Source organism: Tursiops truncatus, chromosome 3, assembly GCF_011762595.2.
Source record: "Tursiops truncatus isolate mTurTru1 chromosome 3, mTurTru1.mat.Y, whole genome shotgun sequence".
NCBI classification, from domain to species: domain Eukaryota; kingdom Metazoa; phylum Chordata; class Mammalia; order Artiodactyla; family Delphinidae; genus Tursiops; species Tursiops truncatus.
Genome location: NC_047036.1, coordinates 123286071 through 123304730, shown reverse-complemented (window position 1 = coordinate 123304730; position 18660 = coordinate 123286071). Strand labels below are relative to the sequence as shown.

General features: G+C 40.2%; 1 protein-coding gene across 1 annotated transcript in view; it reads right to left on the bottom strand.

The window, feature by feature from the left end:
* The window catches only part of STK32A (serine/threonine kinase 32A), a 120155-nt gene that overhangs the window by 25972 nt on the left and 75523 nt on the right, over positions 1-18660 (bottom strand). The window contains exons 6-7 of the mRNA XM_019924654.3: positions 7707-7744; positions 588-677 (exon numbers count right to left, since the gene is read on the bottom strand). Coding sequence (XP_019780213.1) covers positions 588-677; positions 7707-7744 — 128 coding nt within the window. The remainder of the gene's footprint in view (positions 1-587; positions 678-7706; positions 7745-18660) is intronic.

The following is an 18660-nucleotide window of genomic DNA, read 5'->3' as shown; positions in this document are numbered from 1 at the left end:
ACCTAAAACCAAAATTATAACTGGAAGGTACTTTGTGAACTTACAGCCCTATGCATGTTATGCAGGATTATGTAAATCATGGTTATAATCATACTTATGTCACTTATTACCATCCTACTTATGGCTGTACCTTCTCTGTTTGATTCTTTTTTTTTTTTTAACTCCTTTTCTAGAAGGTAAGCTCCATGGGCTGGAGACCTTGTATGTTTTGCTCCCTGCAGCACCGCCAGCACCTGAAACAGTGCTGAGTACACAGAGGCAATTAGTAGATATTTATTGAATTAATTATTAATATTCTTCATCAGGAAGTAGGTAGAAACTGTCCTTAATAACTCATAAAATAGTGTTTTTACATGTAATCCGTGACTGTCCTGAATCGAGGTCAGTCTGGGTGCTTGCTAAAAGGAGATGCCTGAGGCTCACCGCAGACCTGTGAAATTAGAAGCTCTCTAGGTAAAGTCAGAGGGGGACTCGTCATTTCTAGCTGCAAGGCCCTACAGATGATTGAACCCGTAGTACATGGTGTCTACAGGAATGAATAAAAAAGCCTTCCTCTTAGTCGCTATGGCGGCTCAGGGGGCCCATACCCATGTAAGGCTTGGTGCCGGCCATGGTGGTGATGCACATCTCCACAGGTAGCATCGTAGCGATGTTGAAGTCTGTGATGTGCACGTGCCCTGTGAGGGAGAAGGACCACAGAGAACGTTACGTTCCATTCAACCCAGCGGCAGACCACGCTTTTTTTTTTTTTTTATCAATAGTACCTGGAAGCTTAGTTTGTAAATTCTTGTACGCCATTTGCAATTGGGTACACACAGTAAAAAGTCAATTATCCTATCCTCAAGACCAATATAGTCTAAACCAGCAACCCTCCAGGTGCCAAAACACGGAAAGGTTAACGTCTGGTTGTAAGTTTGTAGTTCAATGTCAGAAAGTTTTAACCTTGGTCTTTAAGAGCCCACGCTCTGGTAAATTCTACTTAGGCAATTTTTGCCTGTTGTCAGCATTTTAAGTTGGTACAGCCTGTGAGAATCAAGAGCGGGGTAGATAAGAACTATTTGAAGTATCAAATTTCCAAGCATCTTTACAGCATCTTTTTTTTAAAGAAACAAATGTTGTTAATACAAAGCAGACATGACTGTGGATGCGTATATTTATTTCTTTGCCAAGAAAGAGTTCTTTCTCTCCTTGTTTTTCTGAATATCATTAGTAGTTTTTTGTCTGATAGTTCAGATTGTCCCCCAGTGGTCCCCAACAAAATAATGTACAAAGGGAAAGTAGGGAAAAGTCAAGTTTTATTTTTAAAGAGGCTCTAGAAAGAGCCCTAGACTGGGAGCCAGGAGACTTAGGTCCTGCCCTGAATTCTGCTCCCAATACATCGTACACTTGCAGTTCCTTTCCTGTGTTGAACCTGTTTCCCTTAAAAAAAAAAAAATTCACGGGCGGACTAGACGATCTCTAGGGTCTCTCTGCAGTGTTCACACTCGTGGCAGTATAGTGTGGGTCTAACACTTAAGTTCAGAAGGGAGCACACCCTACAAAGTGTATTACGGTCCTTACATTCACAGCCAGAAGTAGGATAAGCCTGTTCTGTCAGCTGTTGGCAGGAAAGTCATATGTTTTGAGAGGATCGTGAAGTGTTGGCATTTCCATTTGCATGCTTCTGTGGTTGTGATGAGATACGGTGGTAACTGGAGGGGATTCTTCTTCCATATCCCACAGACCACGCTCCCCCTGCCAACTGCACTCTCTGCTCCCTGATAGCATCCAGTCTGCCGCTAACGATTAATCTCACTGTCTTTATCACCAGGGTTTTGTGTGGTGCAAAAAGTGTTTTGTTTATATCTGATGACATTTTAATAAAGTAGCACTCATCAAGCTGAAAGTGAAGGTATTTTTGCATAAGTGGTACCAACAGATGATTTCCAGAAATCACCCTATCATAATATAGGTTGTTTCAGTATTTTCTTTCTCTGTTTCTCCCCATGGGTCACGCTCAAAGCACTGGGTCAATGTTTCACAAGGTTTGATACAAAACAGGTGAGCCTGGAGACTTAATGATTAAGAGTCTGTTCTCTGGAGTCTGACTGCCTGGCTTCAAGTCCCGGCTCTAATACTAACCAGCTATGCTACCTCAAAAAGGTGACTTATCCTCTCTGTAAAGTTGAGATGATAGTAGTCATCTTCTCACGAGGTTGTTGGGAAGATCAAATGAAATAATGCTGTGGAAGGCTTTGCTCAGCATTTGGCAGGAAGTTGCTATTTGTCATGATCAGACGCTCCAGAGTGACTTTGTGAAACTCACACTCCTGGACTTCATTCTTCCGGGACACCAATGCCGTGGGACTGGTGGGAGAGCCAGGCATCCACGTTAGAAACAGAACAAGAAACTCCACAGGTGATTCAGATGGGCAGCCAGGCATGGGATCCTCTACGTTAGCCCGAGCAGCTGTTCTAACCGACTCAGTCCTAAGATTGGCTATGCTCATGTAGAAGGTAGAGGATGTTTCAGAGTCAGCTGGCTCTCCAAGTGCAGTCCCCAGACCAGCAGCATCAGTATCACCTGGGAAAGTGTTAGAAATGCACATTCCTGGGCCCTATCTCTGCGTACTGAAGCAGAAACTCGGAGGATGGGGGCCCAGTGTTTAGAAAAGCTCCCTAGGTGATGCTGATACCCAGTAAAGTTTGAGACCACACTTTTAAAAGAAGACTAGGCTTAGTAGAAGATGTTGACTGCAGTAAGTACTCACTCATTACATTTCTTTCGAATGTGGTTGAAAGAATGTTAATGTCATAAGTAGTATTTTTTACATTCATATGATTAATTGCAAGTTTCAAAAGGTTTTTGTACATTTAAGCCTAATCAAGTAGTTCCTATTTTACAGAAGAGCTGTTTGTGGCTAAGTTCTCAGTACTTAGAAGTAGCAGAGCTAGAATGAGGATCTACAATTTGGTCCAGGACTTCTTTGGTGGGTTATAAATCGCCCAGAAACTTTTTGCGCTTTAGCGTAAGACCAAATGGCTGAACAAACTAAAAGAACTATCTGCTGGTTGGCTCAGGGTTCCCCCACCAGGGTGCATAGTAAACAATGGGCAGGAATCATTTGAGGGTCAGGATCTACTGGAAACTGTTGCCTGCTGCCCTCCAGCTGAACAAGGATAGCAGAGCCCCTGGCCACCAGCCCCGACGTCTCCATTCCTGGCCCAGGATGCTGCCATGCTTCCCTGTGCTCACCGTGGGGATCCTTCTGCCATGGTCCCTTCTGTGCTGTGGAAGTGAATCTGAGTTCTGGCTCACAGAGGAAGGTTCAGTCACCTGCTGATGGAGGGACCCAGGAATTGCTTGGGTGTGAGGGACCACTCTGGCCTCTTCCATAAGCCCCAGCTCTGAGGGAGCCTTAGAACAGAGTTTTTCAACCTGGAACTATTGATATCTTGGACCTGATCATTCTTTGCTGTGAAGGGCTGTCCGGTGCATGGTGGAATGCTTAGTTGCATCCCTGGCCTCTGTCCACTGGATGCCAAAAGTACTTCCCTCTCCTAGATAGAATCCTGACCATCAAAATTGTCTCCAGACATTGCCAAGTGTCCCCTGCAGGGAGAGACGGTAGAGCGAAAGCATCCCCAGTTAGAAACACTGCCTTACTGTGAAGTTTTTCAGATACAAGGCTCAGAACTTCCTCACTGTGAACACCCTATAGGGAGTGATCTGCCAGTTCTTTTCACCTCTGTACCTTGAGGCACAGAATCACATTAAAAATTGGAGTTCACAGTATTGAGTCACTGAATTTAGTCGTCATTGTGGTCATTACTTATACTCTTTTGCACTGTACCTGTGTTCAGCCTGGGGATGTTTCTCAACACAGCCCTCAAGGACACCATAACCAATCGGTTGGCGTGGCTCCTAACTTTCAAAAATTTCCTCAACTCAAAAATAGTTAGATCATGTGTGCCACATTTTTCTAGGATTCTTATTAAAAATTCATATCGTTAGGCACTAGCAGAGACTTATACACCTGATTATCTGGGGACAGGGTACAGAGTTCTACTATATATGTGTGTGTGTGTGCATGTGTGTGTGTGTATATATATAATATACATATATGTATACGTATATATAGGTTTTAAGATGCTACCCACTTGATTTTTAGGTACATTTTGGGACTCTGCAAGGGAGAAGCTGTTAAGGTAGCAGAATTATTTCTTCCTCACACCCCCAAACCGAGTTTTTGCCTTTCTCTGTTCCCTGTGACTAGGGATGATATTAAGAAACCTAAATTATAGATGATGTGGTAATTGTCATTCTCTCAGATACACCAGGGAGACATTATTGCTCCTTGTATGCAGCATTTATTTCCTGAATAGCTTAGGAAAAACACAAGAATTTTAGACACTATTGAACTGATAGAATTAGATGGGGTACTTAAGTTGGTAGGACATGAAACCTATATATCAGGACAGTTGGTTATGAGCCATGCAAGATCTAATGCCATCTTGGGCTCTGAACTAGTGAGTGAGACATTTAAGGAGAACAGGTATGCTCTAAATTGCAGACTTTTTTAAGTCAAATTCTGATGTATAAGGAATGTTCATTCACACCAGTGGAAGGATTCTCCATTTACAAAAGAATTTAGCTTCTTTAAATATCAGCCTTTTCTGATGAACATGAACCAATATGAATCAGTAAGAGTAAAACAAAATTTCTGCCTCTTACTGATGGTGCTGAATTAGAATATAAGCTATGTGGCGTAATACGCAGCTCACTTGGAGGAACGGGCATAGGAGGTGTATTAGAGGTAAACAGTTATCCTTTACAGTTGCTAAGTCCCCATGCAAGAGGCGTACATGATCTTGTCCATAAAGGGTGAAAAGTCCATAAAGGGTGAAAAGGGTGAAAAGAAGGAGAGGAGACAGAGGAGACAAATGAAGTTTTCGAACGTGAGACCTTGGAAAATCACACCAGAAAGCACTCCCAAAGGCAGGCATTGATTTGTGGTCCAGTTGGCTGTCACAAGAGCAGCTGTGCATAATGAGCTGGGGAGCGAGGGCCACCGGGAATTTCTTCATTTCAAAGTAGTTAATTATGGTCCCTGAGCAATGCCTAAAAGCTTAATTTTTCAGAATTTGAATAAACAGAAAGTAAATAACCTCAAAAAATTATTTTCTCCAGAAAGGGAGCCCCAGGACAATGCTTAGAGAATGGCTCGCAACCTTTTTGTTTGCTTCTATCCCACTCACATATCCAGTCCTTCCCAAAGCAGTGTTTCTCTTATTGACTGCAGTGATCCTCCAGTTGAGTTTAGGATGGGAAAAAATACAGAAAAGCCCCCTCTTAAGTCATTGTCCAAACCGCAAAACTTGAGAGTGAAAAAGATCTTTGTAAATAGTACACTAGATAACAGTTGTAGACTAGGACCGTCCCTCAGGCAGACCGGGATGCCTACTTGTAGTCCCTAAGTAACAGACCCCCAGTCCAACCAAGAATAAAATGCCCTGAAAAGTGGGCTTAACCCCCTGCGTGCATGAAGGACAGGCAGAATGGGCCACTGAAAGTGTAGTTACCTGAGAATTAAGTGTCAGAGAAAATTGTTTGAACACAAGACCTAAGAAGTAGCCACACACAATCTTTGGTATATCCCACCTGGAATCAAAATAATTCTTTAGTAAAGACAGGTGAGGACCCAGCTTTCACTTACGCTATATGATATAGATAAAGTCATATAAAACAAAATGAAGTCACCTAAGCTTCCTTCTGTAGGGGAGAAAGCCCCTACTACCTCATGGAGTCATACTAGCATTTAACCGTTATTGAGTGATTTCCTTGTGCACGTGGCAATCAAGCACTTTATAAACAGGGTGTCAGTTAGTGTTTACAGTTACCCTGAGAAGTAAGGACGCCTTTCATCCCTGAAGAATCTAAGGTGCAGAGAAGTTTTAGGCAACCTGTCGAGCGTTTCAGAGCTGGTGAGTGAGAGAACTGGGTTTTGAGCTCAGAACCCCATGCTCGTATCTACGATATCACACAATCTTTCCCAAGTGTAGTCTTTAATGGTGGATGAACTCGAAGATTAATTTATTCCTGGATCTTTCTCCTAATCTACAATGATCAAGTTGACAAGAAAATGAGGAAGAGAAAGAAGTTGAATGAGAGAGAACAGGACGACCTCACGGGAGGAATAAGATGAAGCCATGTTTGAGATCCAAGACCGAAACGTTGTTCTCTGAATGGAAGGTATATTTTTTTGGTTGACAGGACCCATATGTCTCCATTCAGGGTCCTGACAAATGGTTGAGCAATATATGGGGCACAAAGGCAAGCAGGTGAGGGGGAAGTGGGGACAGAACCCGAAATCAGGCTCTGCATTACCAGTGGTCACCTTCCCAAGGCTGTGGTAGGCACACACAGCACCTTTTTGTACATCGTGCAAAGATGGCCTCTAGAGGTTGGGGGAGGCCTTGTCCACAGCTGTGAAGCTCCACAGAGTTTATCTGCACCGGTGTGAGAGGGGATCCTGCTTCCTATTTAAGGCAGAGACAGCTGGTGCTTTAATGAAAGTCACCTTCATGTTGTCTCACCATTGCCCACATTTCTGAGATTCAGAAACTATTCCCAAATGTCAGAAGCAGTAAAGGGAAGGAAGAAATAAGGCATCGGAAGAAAGTAGAGAAAATCTTTCTAGACAGTCCATAAATAAATAATGACTCCAAGCTTTGAAATTAGAGGTCATACACAAAAGTGTTTCTTAGCCCTCTGAGCACATGTGGCGTCTGGCAAATCAGGCTTGAAATGCAACTAGGTAAATAAATAATAAGTGACGGATGGTCCGTGGAGTTTCAGTCCCACTTGCAAATCCCTTTTGTAAAAGTTAAAGAGCTTTGCAGATTTAGGACTCCCTCCCCTAGCAGCTTTCTAAAAATTTAACAAGGATCTTATTGCCTTTGTAACATTTATAACATGCAGGCTGTGTGTCCTACAGGTCTGCTCTAATAAATAAATCCAAATGTACATTGAAATAATATTAGCAAGAGATTGTACACATTTGATCACTGTTGGTCAAAGCTTGTTCTATAGGACATCTTCAATCAGTGCTTCTTGAACTTCAGGCATTCATGTATCACCATCATGGTCATTGCCATATCCCTCTGTCACTTTCATAGCTGGGTACCAGAGATACTCTTATCTGCTTTATATCTTTCTTTAAATGGACTCATTTTTAGGAACTGAAAACCTTTGAACAGAAAACTTGATATCTCTTCTGTAAATGTGAACCCAGTTTACCCTCACAAGAAGGAAAGTCTGTCACGAATCTCTAGGTAGATACTATTGCCTGCCGAATGCTCTAAGCCTCTTCTGTCTTTATGAAAAAAAAAAAGGGGAGATGATTGCTATAGAGATATTAAAGCAAACTAGCACCAAAAAACTGGGATGGTTTTCTTGAAGAAATCAGTAGGAATGGAAGAAAATTGAAAAGAGAATAACTTTCTCCTTATGTAAATGTAAGGCTATTTAAGGGTGTACAACGTCACTGCAATAAATGATAAAGTTCCCCCATATGGTCCCTCCCACCATAAAATGGAGTTTGTACATGCAACTCAACTGAACTGAGTAGGACGCTTTTTCCCTATATAGTACTACTTTGCTGGGGATAACCAACTTGTTCTACATGCATGTTATGTGGTTGATTGCAAACAAATCATTTACTTACCATGTTCATCAAGCAAAATATTGTCAGGCTTCATATCCCTAGGGGAGTAAAAAGAAAGGAGAAAGTTGCTCATAATAAAACAAAGAAACAACTAAAGGGTAAAGGTGAACTGCTTAAGAATGCTAGCTAGGAATGAATATACTAGCCCTTCATCACTCACAATCTCATTCAATTCTCACAGTGAATTGAGATCGTTACCATTAATACCCCCAATTTCTAGGTTGGAACTGAGGCTTAAAGAGGTTAAGTAACTTAACCCAAGGTTACAGAGCTAATAAACAGAAAAACAGGGCTCTGGACCTGGGTCTCTCTCACTCAAAAGCTCAGACTCTTTTTTTTTTTTTAATATTTATTTATTTATTTGGTTGCACGGGGTCTTAGTTGCAGCAGGTGAGCTCGTTAGTTGTGGCATGCGAACTCTAAGTTGCGGCATGCATGTGGGATCTAGCTTCCCGACCAGGGATCGAACCCGGGCACCCTGAATTGGGAGCATGGAGTTCTATCCACTGTGCCACCAGGGAAGTCCCTAAAAGCTCAGACTCTTAATTTCTACAGCGTATTATATCCAAGTGTGTCAGTATTGCTCCATAGATCATCCGGCATTTATTTATTTATTTAAATTTTATGTATAATTTTTATTTTTATTTTTTAAATTTTATTGAAGTGTAGTTGATTTACAATGTTTGTTAGTTTCAGGTGTACTGCAAAGTGATTTATTTCTACATATACATATATTCATTCTTTTTCAGATTCTTTTCTCATATAGGTTACCACAGAATATTGAGTAGAGTTCCCTGTGCTATATATAGTAGGTCCTTGTTGGTTATCTATCTTACATATAGTAGTGTGTGATCATACAGCATTTAAATTGTCATAAGGTAGTAGTACTAATCATCATTGTTGCCTGTGTAACTCTAGAACTTAAAGACTATAAAAAAGAGAAACAAAATGATCTATAAAGTGATTACATTTTAAACTTGCGGAGATTAGAATCTTTTTTAGGATGATGCTATAATGCCTCTAGTTGCTTAATAAGTATTACTCCTGGGATTGTTAACTAAAGGATTTGGACCAGTTTTCTATGCATTGGTGAGATCCTTAAATCCATAGAAGGGAACATAATCCATCCTCTTCCAACGAAGGCAGTAGTTTGATGGTAAATACTTAGAGGTTTGATGGTAAGTACTTAGAGGAATGGCCTGTAGAGTTTCAGAAGTCCTCAAGAAACAAATATTATTGTAAGCAGTGTTCCTCAATGAGAGCACAGCTCTGTAGTTCGGAGCAGCCCTCACTCTTCCACACTCCGGTTTTTACTGCCCTTCCCTGATGTACCATTAAAGCCCTTAAACCCAAATTCACAGAAGCCATTAGGGAAGAAATTCTGCACCAGGTTTGGGAACACATTTTCAGCCTAGTCAAGTGGCTTTTATGTCACTAGAATAAGGTGACTTTAGTCTGTGACAGACCGAGACTGTCAGAGTCCTCTTTTGAAAATATTAATGAATAACAAGCCTCTTAGCTACACATAGAACCAAGTATATGCCCCACCCAACAGGCAGGTGCATGGGTACTTTCATGAGCTTTGAATATCTTCTCGTTTAGTTTATTAGGTTCTTAAAATTAGCTCTGGATTCATAAGCGGTCATTTGTAGCTGTGGCAAATTTTTCTCTGGTTCAGGGTATAATTTGCTAAAAACATAGAGTGCAAGGGGGTTTCAAATTGCATGTTTCCCTGGCTAAACTCTCAGTGTTGCAGACTCCACCCTAACCCCTTTGATGGATTTCATCATTCCAAAAATTATCAAGTCTAAATTCACTCATATGGATTAAAGGCCCTTTCATAATCTGGCTCCTGTGCCAGCCACATGGAGGGCATGGAGTCCCCTAAAAGCTCCCTGCATCTCCTCACCTTCTGCCGTTCCTTTGCCTGAATCAGAGCCCTGAACCACTGCACCCAGAAAATGCAGATTCATCCCTCACCTCTTAGCTCAGATGCCACTTCCTACAGGAAGCCTTCCCTGATTTTCCAGTTCTGAGTCAATGGCCCCTCCTGTGTGCTCTGCATGGTATGCTTATCCCATCACAACATTTATCACACTTCTATTCATTTTTTCTCCAACTGGATCATGAACTCCTTGATGGCGGGGATGGTTTCTTGATTAATACATAAACCAGGATATACCAGAGCACTCCAGTGCACCATTGAACACTCTGCAGTTTAAAGCTCGAGGTAAACTAGCCATTAGGCTCTTGCCACCTCTTTCAGACCTGTACCAGTGAGCATCAGGTAGTGTCTGCCAGGAGAGGAGGAGGCCCTGAGGAGCCCTGCCAGGAAGGGAGAGACTTGGGTGTGGCAAGATGAGCACAATGATTTCGTGGCCTGAATTTATGAGGGCTTGCTAGGAGAAATGAATTGCCGTGGGTTTGGCACTTTATGGGCTTTCTATTAAATCCCTAGGTGCAATTTTTTAAATTTGTTATAGCCACACTTCGTGATATCCACTACTTTCCCCAGAAACTTCCTTGCAGCTTAAAGAATAATATGGAGATCAGAGAGGTCATAGTTTAAGGTGATATGTCCTACTTCAATCTTATATTCATTTATTTATCAAACATTTATCTACTTTGATAAGTCACTGTGTTAGGATATGAGAAATATAAAGATAGATGAGACATAGTTCCCTCAGGGATGGGGAGGGTAAGAAAGGTTCAAAAGGAACCATGCCAAAGGGGTTTAAAGTGGTAAAGAGGCATGTTTATTACTAAATTCAGAGAAAGACTATGAGGAAAATCTAAGAAAAATATAAAAGAAAAAGTGGACTTTTAACAGAAAAATAAAGTATATAAGCATAGATTCTAAGTACATATTTCTCTAAAAAGTGATGAGGTAACCTCTAAGTCACTACAGGGTGAATGGCAGTGTGATAAGATTGTTTATTCATGCAGTAGGAGAAAGGAAATGAAAATAAACCCAGGTGCTGTATTAAAATTCCTGCTAGAACAAGTTGAGATTTTCTAGTTCAGAATTTAAGCACCACTTCTTATATTTTCTGTCTTCTCCAATAATCCTAAATGGTTTTCTTCATTTAAGGCAATCTATAAGATGGTTTAACTGGGTAGTTACCAAATCTGGGTGTATCTAGGATCACCTGGGGAGCTGAAAACAACATGCACCCCAACTGTTTCCTCACTCCCATTTCCTTAATCATTCCTTTGTCATCACGACAGCCTATCCACCGGGCAGCATGACCTTCTATCATATACCTTTTATCACCCGACGCAGGGATTCTAGACTAAAAATATGTAAAACTTCCTGCCTGATGTTTCCATCTGTATGTTTAGCAGCCATGATAAATATAAATATAATATGTCCTAAAGAGAACCTTTGATATCCACCAAATCCCACACAAACACCAAAAAAACCCATGAAATTAAGACTTGATCTAGTAATTCTACTTCTGGGTATATATACCCCAAAGAAGTGAAAGCAGGTACTTGAACAGATATTTGTACACCCGTGGCAGCACTATTCACAATAGCCACGAGGTGGAAACCACCCGAGTATCCATGGCTGGGTGTATAGATAAATGTGGTATATACGTATGGAATATTATTCAGCTTTAAAAAAGAATAAAATTCTGATACAGTCTCTAACACGGATGAACCTTGAAGACATTATGCTAAGTGAAATATGCCAGGCCCAAAAGAGCAATTATTGTATGATTCTACTTATATGAGGTCCTTAGAATAGTCAAATTCACAGAGACAGAAAATAGAATAGAGGTTCCCAAAGGTTGTGGGGAAAGACGGATTGATGATTTATTGTTTAATATTTATAGAGTTTCATTTTGAGATGACAAAAAAGTTCTGGAGATGGACGGTAGTGATGGTTGCACAACAGTATAAATGTCCTTAATGTACTTTGTCACTTAAAAATGGTTAAAATGATAAATTTTATGTGATGTATATTTTACTACAGTGAAAGAATACTTATTCATAGACACACATTAGAATTACCATCTCCAGCGCTACCACCATCATCATACTGAAGTCTGCAATAGTATAATACCTTGTTCTTCTTGCTTCTCCTCTTGTCCCCTGACAATCCATTATCCACATAGCAGCCAGGGTGGTGGTTTTCATTACACACACCTTCCCTGCCTAATGACTCCATTGGCTCCCAACCCACATGGAATAAAATCCGAACCATTTACCCCGGCCTTATGTGACCCGTAGGTGCTCTAGTCCTGCGGAGCCCTGAGCTACATCTCATAGCATACTCTCTTTGCCACACACCATGCTCCAACTGCACTGTTCTTCTTGGTCTCCTTCACATGTTGTCCCCTCTGCCTGCAGTCCTGTCCCCCTAGAACTTCAGGTGGCTTGTGTCTTCTTGTCATTCAGATCTTGGCTAAAATATCACATCCTCCAAGTTCTTTCTTGACCACCCAATCTAGAGTAGTAGCCCTCTCCATCCTCATCTCTTCACCTTCATCTTATTTTCAGCACAGCACTATCATTACCTATTTTCTTCTTTATTTGTTCATTATTTGTTTTCCCCCCAAGTTCTCAGAGCAAGGACATCTTTTCTGTGCTGTAGCTCCTAGGCTCATCAAAGTGCCCAGAACAAAGTCAGTGTTTAAATAAATATTTGTCAGAAAAATGAGTAAATCTAGTCCCTTGGCTTCTCAAACTTCTGGAATAATAAGCCATGTATTTCTTTTTCTCCTAAGAAGAGAAAAACAAAAACAAAAGAATAAGAACAACGACAACAAAACACCCTCCATATGCCAGATGCACTGTATTTACTGTTGGCAATGAAAAAAACCCATCATTTGCAGAGCGGTAAAGTACACTTTTGGGAACACACACATTCTGTAGAAATCCTTCATTGCATCTTGATTTGATGAAACAGAAAAGTCCAGGTCCTGCTGAATCAGCTGATTCTTACTGGAAGAACTACAAACAGCAGTGTGGAAATGCAACACTCCCTGTGGCAGGGTCCGAGGCGGAACTGATATAGCTGCTGTTCTCACCTGAATGACTTTAACGAGACATTAGCAGAACTTAATAGGCTAATTACATCCCTTCACTGTGCCTACCCTGGAATCAAGTTGCTCACCCTGCAATCTGATATGGGGTATTGTGAGAAGAGGGAACAGGAAAATCAGTGTATCCTAATGAAACTCAACTTCTTCAGTGTCCCACGGCTTTCTGACAGGTCCACAGTTTGGATTTAATTCTTTGTCACGTAATGCTCTCCTGGATTGGGTCCTCTCCAAGTTCTTGAGAGGGGGAAAATATTATACGTATAATATTTTATTTATATATTTATATAATGTTATTTTATAATATCGTATTTATCGTGCATATAATATATTAATTACAGTGTTACATGAAGGCTATTGGTCACATAAACAGACCCATGCTAAGAAAAGAGAGGTTTGGGGCTGTGAGAGTGTGATGGGAAATTGTAAGCAAAAACATGTAATTTCGAACAGGAAACAGAAGTGAAAAGATGCCAGGACTGGATTAGTAAGGGCCGGGTATCATCCTCCAACTTTCTTACCACCTGGATGCTGCTTCTTTTTTTTTAATTGAGACATAAGTGACTATTATATCAGTTTCAGGTGTGCAATATAATAATTCGATATTTGTGTATATTCTGAAATGATCACCACACTACGTCTAGTTAGCGTCCATCACCACACATAGTTACGAATTTATTTTTCTTGTGATGAGAACTTTTAAGATCTACACTCTTAGCTACTTTCTGGCTACTTCTTTTTGTTGTTACTCAATCCCAGCCTTTCCCACAGTTTGTTCAAGCCTTGTCCCACAGTTTGTTCAATGGGTGTAGGGAAGCCCTACACCCATTCTTGCAAATGAAGAAGGGGGAGCTCAGAGATGGTTCAAGATTTTAAGTAACAGACAGAACTGGGATTACAACCCAAAACTGCAAGGTACAGGCTTCCCTGGTGGCGCAGTGGTTGAGAGTCCGCCTGCCGATGCAGGGGACATGGGTTCGTGCCCCGCTCCGGGAGGATCCCACGTGCTGCGTGAGCGGCTGGGCCCGTGAGCCATGGCCGCTGAACCTGCGTATCCGGAGCCTGTGCTCCGCGACGGGAGAAGCCACAACAGAAAAAAAAAACACTGCAAGGTGCAATCTTAGTTTATATCTCAAACTTTCATATCTTACTTTCTCTCAGGAGAGAGAATGTCCTAACATACCCAGGGTTCTGGGGTGTGGTTGAAATTGGTCTGCAGCAAGTTTAATTTTTTTCATAATTTCTATGGTATATTTGAAAATCATATAGACTTTGCCCCCTACTCTATAATATATCCATATCTCTTTTAATATAAAAGTAAAATTCCACCTTTCTTACTCTGGATAAATCTGTAGTTCTAGGAAGGAGAATCCCCAGCAGTACAATAGTACAGACATTCTAGCTTGAGAAGTATGGCCATGTTCCACCATCCCAGAAACTTGAGAGTTTTAACCATTTTGTAGTCTCTGGAGGCAGAATGTTTATATACCAGTATATGGACTAAACGTGTGCCTTGTATATGCTATACTGTATTGTACTGTGTGGTGTGTTTGTGTGTGTGTGTAGAATACAGTTAGTAATCACAAATGTTTCTATCCCTTCCCAGGCATTACTAGGTTTATTTGGGAAGCATTAGAACCTAGATGTTAAGAGTGGGGCTCTGGAGTTAGATGACCCAGTTTCAAATCTCAGCTGAGAACTTGCCGGTTCTGGGACCTTGGGCAAGTTAGAACCTTGTATAATGTACATTGTGATTGCCCTCCTAACATGCATTCTTTATTCTCGTAATCATTTCAGTTCTAATTTGGGTATTTAACCTCTCTGCCACACACACACACACACGCATACACATATACACACACGCTATAGTCCCTTTGTTTGGGGGAGTCTATCCCACGCTTGACTTTAGGAGACGGTTCTGTGACTAAGGCCTAAGCTAGTGAGAGTTATGCCACTCCACAGTCCTGGTTATTGGTTCTGGGATGGGCTGTAACGCTTATTTAAGCCATTAAGCAGGAAGAAGAGTTAAGCTATGGGCTTCTGAGGAAGAAGTTTCCTTGCTGTCCTGGGGAAAGCTTTTAGCAGGTGTGTGGTTCATTGGATTTAAAGGAGTTAGCATAGAGTCCTAGGCTGATGTGCTGGATCAAGATAGCCTACAAGTCTGGCGTACATCTGGACTTGCAAGTATCATAGAATAATAAATCCCCTTTATTGTTTAGTCTCATGTGAGTTAGTTTTCTATTGAGACTAGAAACATGTCTGGTAATATGTTTCTGAGACTCGGCCCCCTGAATCTATAAATCGAGGACAGCAATAGTATCTGCTTTATAGAGCTGTTGTGAAGATTTAGTGAGATGGTGCATGTAAAACTTCTAGTTTCGTATCTGGCACATAGTAATTGTTCAACTGACTTTCAGAAAACATTGAACAAGTAATTAGGAAGTGTCAGTGTAGGAAGGGCTAGATGGCAAGAAACTGGTGTTAAATTGAGGACGATAAATGATGAATAGTTGTTTTCCACTATCATGGAGCCATTGTGATGTACTCATGATGATAGATCTCATTTAATGCAACAAGTGAGATGAGGATAAGCCCTTTGAATACTTTATTCCCTATTATCCTCTAACAACCTTATGAAGTAGGTATAATTATTACCCTTATTTCATAGATGGGACCACTGAGGCACACAGAGGGCTAATTCCAGGAACTACTGCATTTTCCTCCACTATTATGAGAAGAGTCAGGATTCCAGTTCATGTTTACCTGACATCAGGAGTGATATTCAAAATACTTAACAAGGAACAAACACTAATCACAACAGGGCACCGACCATAAGGAATCCTGGAGGCTAGAGATAAATTACCAGTAAGATTACGAGTGGGTGACGACGAATAGAAGCCCTGTCTGACTTGACACCTTACTTAGTTCAGCTCCAATGGGCAGCAGGGGAACCACAAGGCTGATTGTGAGTCCACAGAAGGAAGAACTTTCTAAAAATTCAGCATGTCTAAAAATGAAATCATCTACCTTACGTGGTCATGAGTATCTCACCTCTGAAGTGTTTACAAGCTAGGAAGACAATTCCTTGTTGGAGAGGTTGTGGAAGAAATTCTGCCTTTGGATGCAGGTAGGACTTGATCTCTACGTTAACCTTCACTCTAACATCCCAAGTTTCTGTAATAGCCCATAGTTGTTTTCCAACTGGCAGGAAAATAGTGTGGCTTCCCTTTATTAGCCATCCCTGATTTTCTGAGCAATGTAATAAAGGCTTGTCATATTTTTCCTGCTTTAATATATATGACATTATTAAATCTACTTCACAAATTAGAGAAATAGATCTCAGGGATTATTAATTTTCCTAAAGTCATACAGCTAATAAGTGGATGAAGCCCCAAACTGAGCCCTGATCTGACTAGTCCAAAGCCCCTTACCCTGTCTACTATGTCATACTCTGCTTTCAAACGAGAATATTGTGTTTTCTTAATGGTTGTATTATAAGATAAATGTGTAATTTTGGTGATGATGTATTCTAGAGTATGAGAAGGAACAGTATGTTTTCCCCATAGTTTAGTGCAAGGAAGGTAATGGAAGCAAATGGATATAGTGCATCAATATTAATCAATAGCTATAAATTTATTGAACACTTTCTATGTAGGTGTTGTGCATACGTTAGAATTTATCTCCACCACAGCCCTGTAAATTATGTATAGGTTTCTTCATTTTACTGATATAGCAAATGAGGGTCAGAGATGCTAAGTAACTTGCCCACAGTTGCCTCTCTTGTAAGTGGAAGAGCCATCATATAATTCTAACACCATCAGTCACTGCTTATGATGGACACCTTGCAAATAGCCTTGCTATGGGCATATGAATATCATGGTGGACAGCTACATGATTTGAGCATATAAAATATCTTCATATTATTCTGTTTACAAAGGATATGACCATATGTATATATTTGCATATTCCTATACATATAGTGATAATTCTATAAAAGATTATCAGTATATATTTAATGCTCAACCAAATAAGGCTAGAAATAAACCACATTACATTACCACTGGGTTTTTATTTTCTGCAATACTTTTCTATATTCCCCCACAAATTTCTAAAATAAACATGCCATCTTTATCGATTTGAACCAAAGTATTACATAAAAGTCTTATTATAAGATATTACATAATATCTTCTCATTACTTTTATCAATGAAGACACTATATTTTTTTTCTTTTAAGTACCAGCCTAATAGCTAGAACACATGATTTCTTATCTTAGCCATCTCTCTGATTTGCCTTGTGACCTTGGGCATATCACTTGCTTCTCTGGGCCACAGTTTTAGCATCTGTACCGGGGTTGACAAACTATGGCCCATGGGCCAAATGTAGCACATCATCTGTTTTTGTATGGCTATGAGCTAAGAAGGGATCCTACATTTCTAAATAGTTGAAAAATAAAAAAGAATACTATCTTATGACACATAAAAAATCATGTGAAATTCAGATTTCAGTGTCTGTAATAAGGTTTTATTGCAACACAATCATGTTCATTTGCTTACATATTATCTGGACGCCTTCACTCTACAATGGCAAAGTCAATGAGTTGTGACAGACCCTATAGCCTACAAAGTCTAAAACATTTGCTATCTAGCCTTTTACAGATAAAGTATGCCAATCCCTTACCTACAGAGGGAGCAAGGTGAACTAATAATCTCCAGGCTCTTTTTTGCCCTAGTATCTAGAATAGCTCGTGGATCCCATTCTCTATGATTTCCATCCTTATTTTCCTACCACCCACTGTGAATGTTCTATCCTTATCTCCAAACTGATTACAAATTCAAATATGTCCCCTTTCCTGACTGGCTCTGTATTTTCATTAAAGCACAAATAAGAAATAAGTTTGAACTAGAGCCTTTGTGAGAGCATGGTAAGACAACCTGATTTCGGCTCACCTCTCCTGTGGCTTCTTGAACCACGCCCCCCCTTTCTCACATGTTCCAACCACAGAGGCCTCTGTTCTGCTCCAGGACACCTAACAAACTTCCACCTTAGAGCTGCTTGTCCTGCAAGGCTTGGCTCAAATGCCACCTACTGGCGAGGCTTCTTTGAGAGCAATGACCCTCACCCCCAACTCTGTACTCTTTTTCTTAGATCCTTGTTTATTTCCCATAAAGCACTCAACAGACTCTGTAACTAACATGATTATTTATGTATTTGTTCATTGTTTATGTTTCTGTATTATATTCATTGTCCATCTCCTCAACCAAACTGTAAGCTTTAAAGGGACAGAAACCATGTTTTTATTCTTCAAAAACTCTTCATACTAAGTGAAGTAAGTCAGACAGAGAAAGTCAAATATCATATGACATTGCTTATATGTGGAATCTAAAAAAATGTTACAAATGAACTTATTTACAAAACAGCAATAGAGTCACAGATGTAGAAAACAAACTGATGATTACCAAAGTGGAGGGGGGAAGGGATAAATTAGGAGTTTAGGATTAACATATACACACTACTATATATAAAATAGATAACCAAGAAGGACCTACTGTATAGCACAGGGAACTATACTCAGTATTTTGTAATAACCTACAATGGAAAAGAATCTGAAAAAGAATAGATTTATATATATATATGTATATATATACACACACATATACACATATATACGTATATATATATAAACTGAGTCACTTTGATGTATACCTGAAATTAACACAACGTTGTAAATCAACTATACTTCAATACAAAATTTTAAAAATATACATGTGAATAAACAAAGTTGTTAATGAAGCAAGAAAAACCTCCATTCAAGAGCTGTGTGCCCGGCACATAAATAAGTCATCAATACTACCTGTTAAATGACTAAACCTGAAAGAATGAAGCGTCAGCTTTGTACTAAAATGT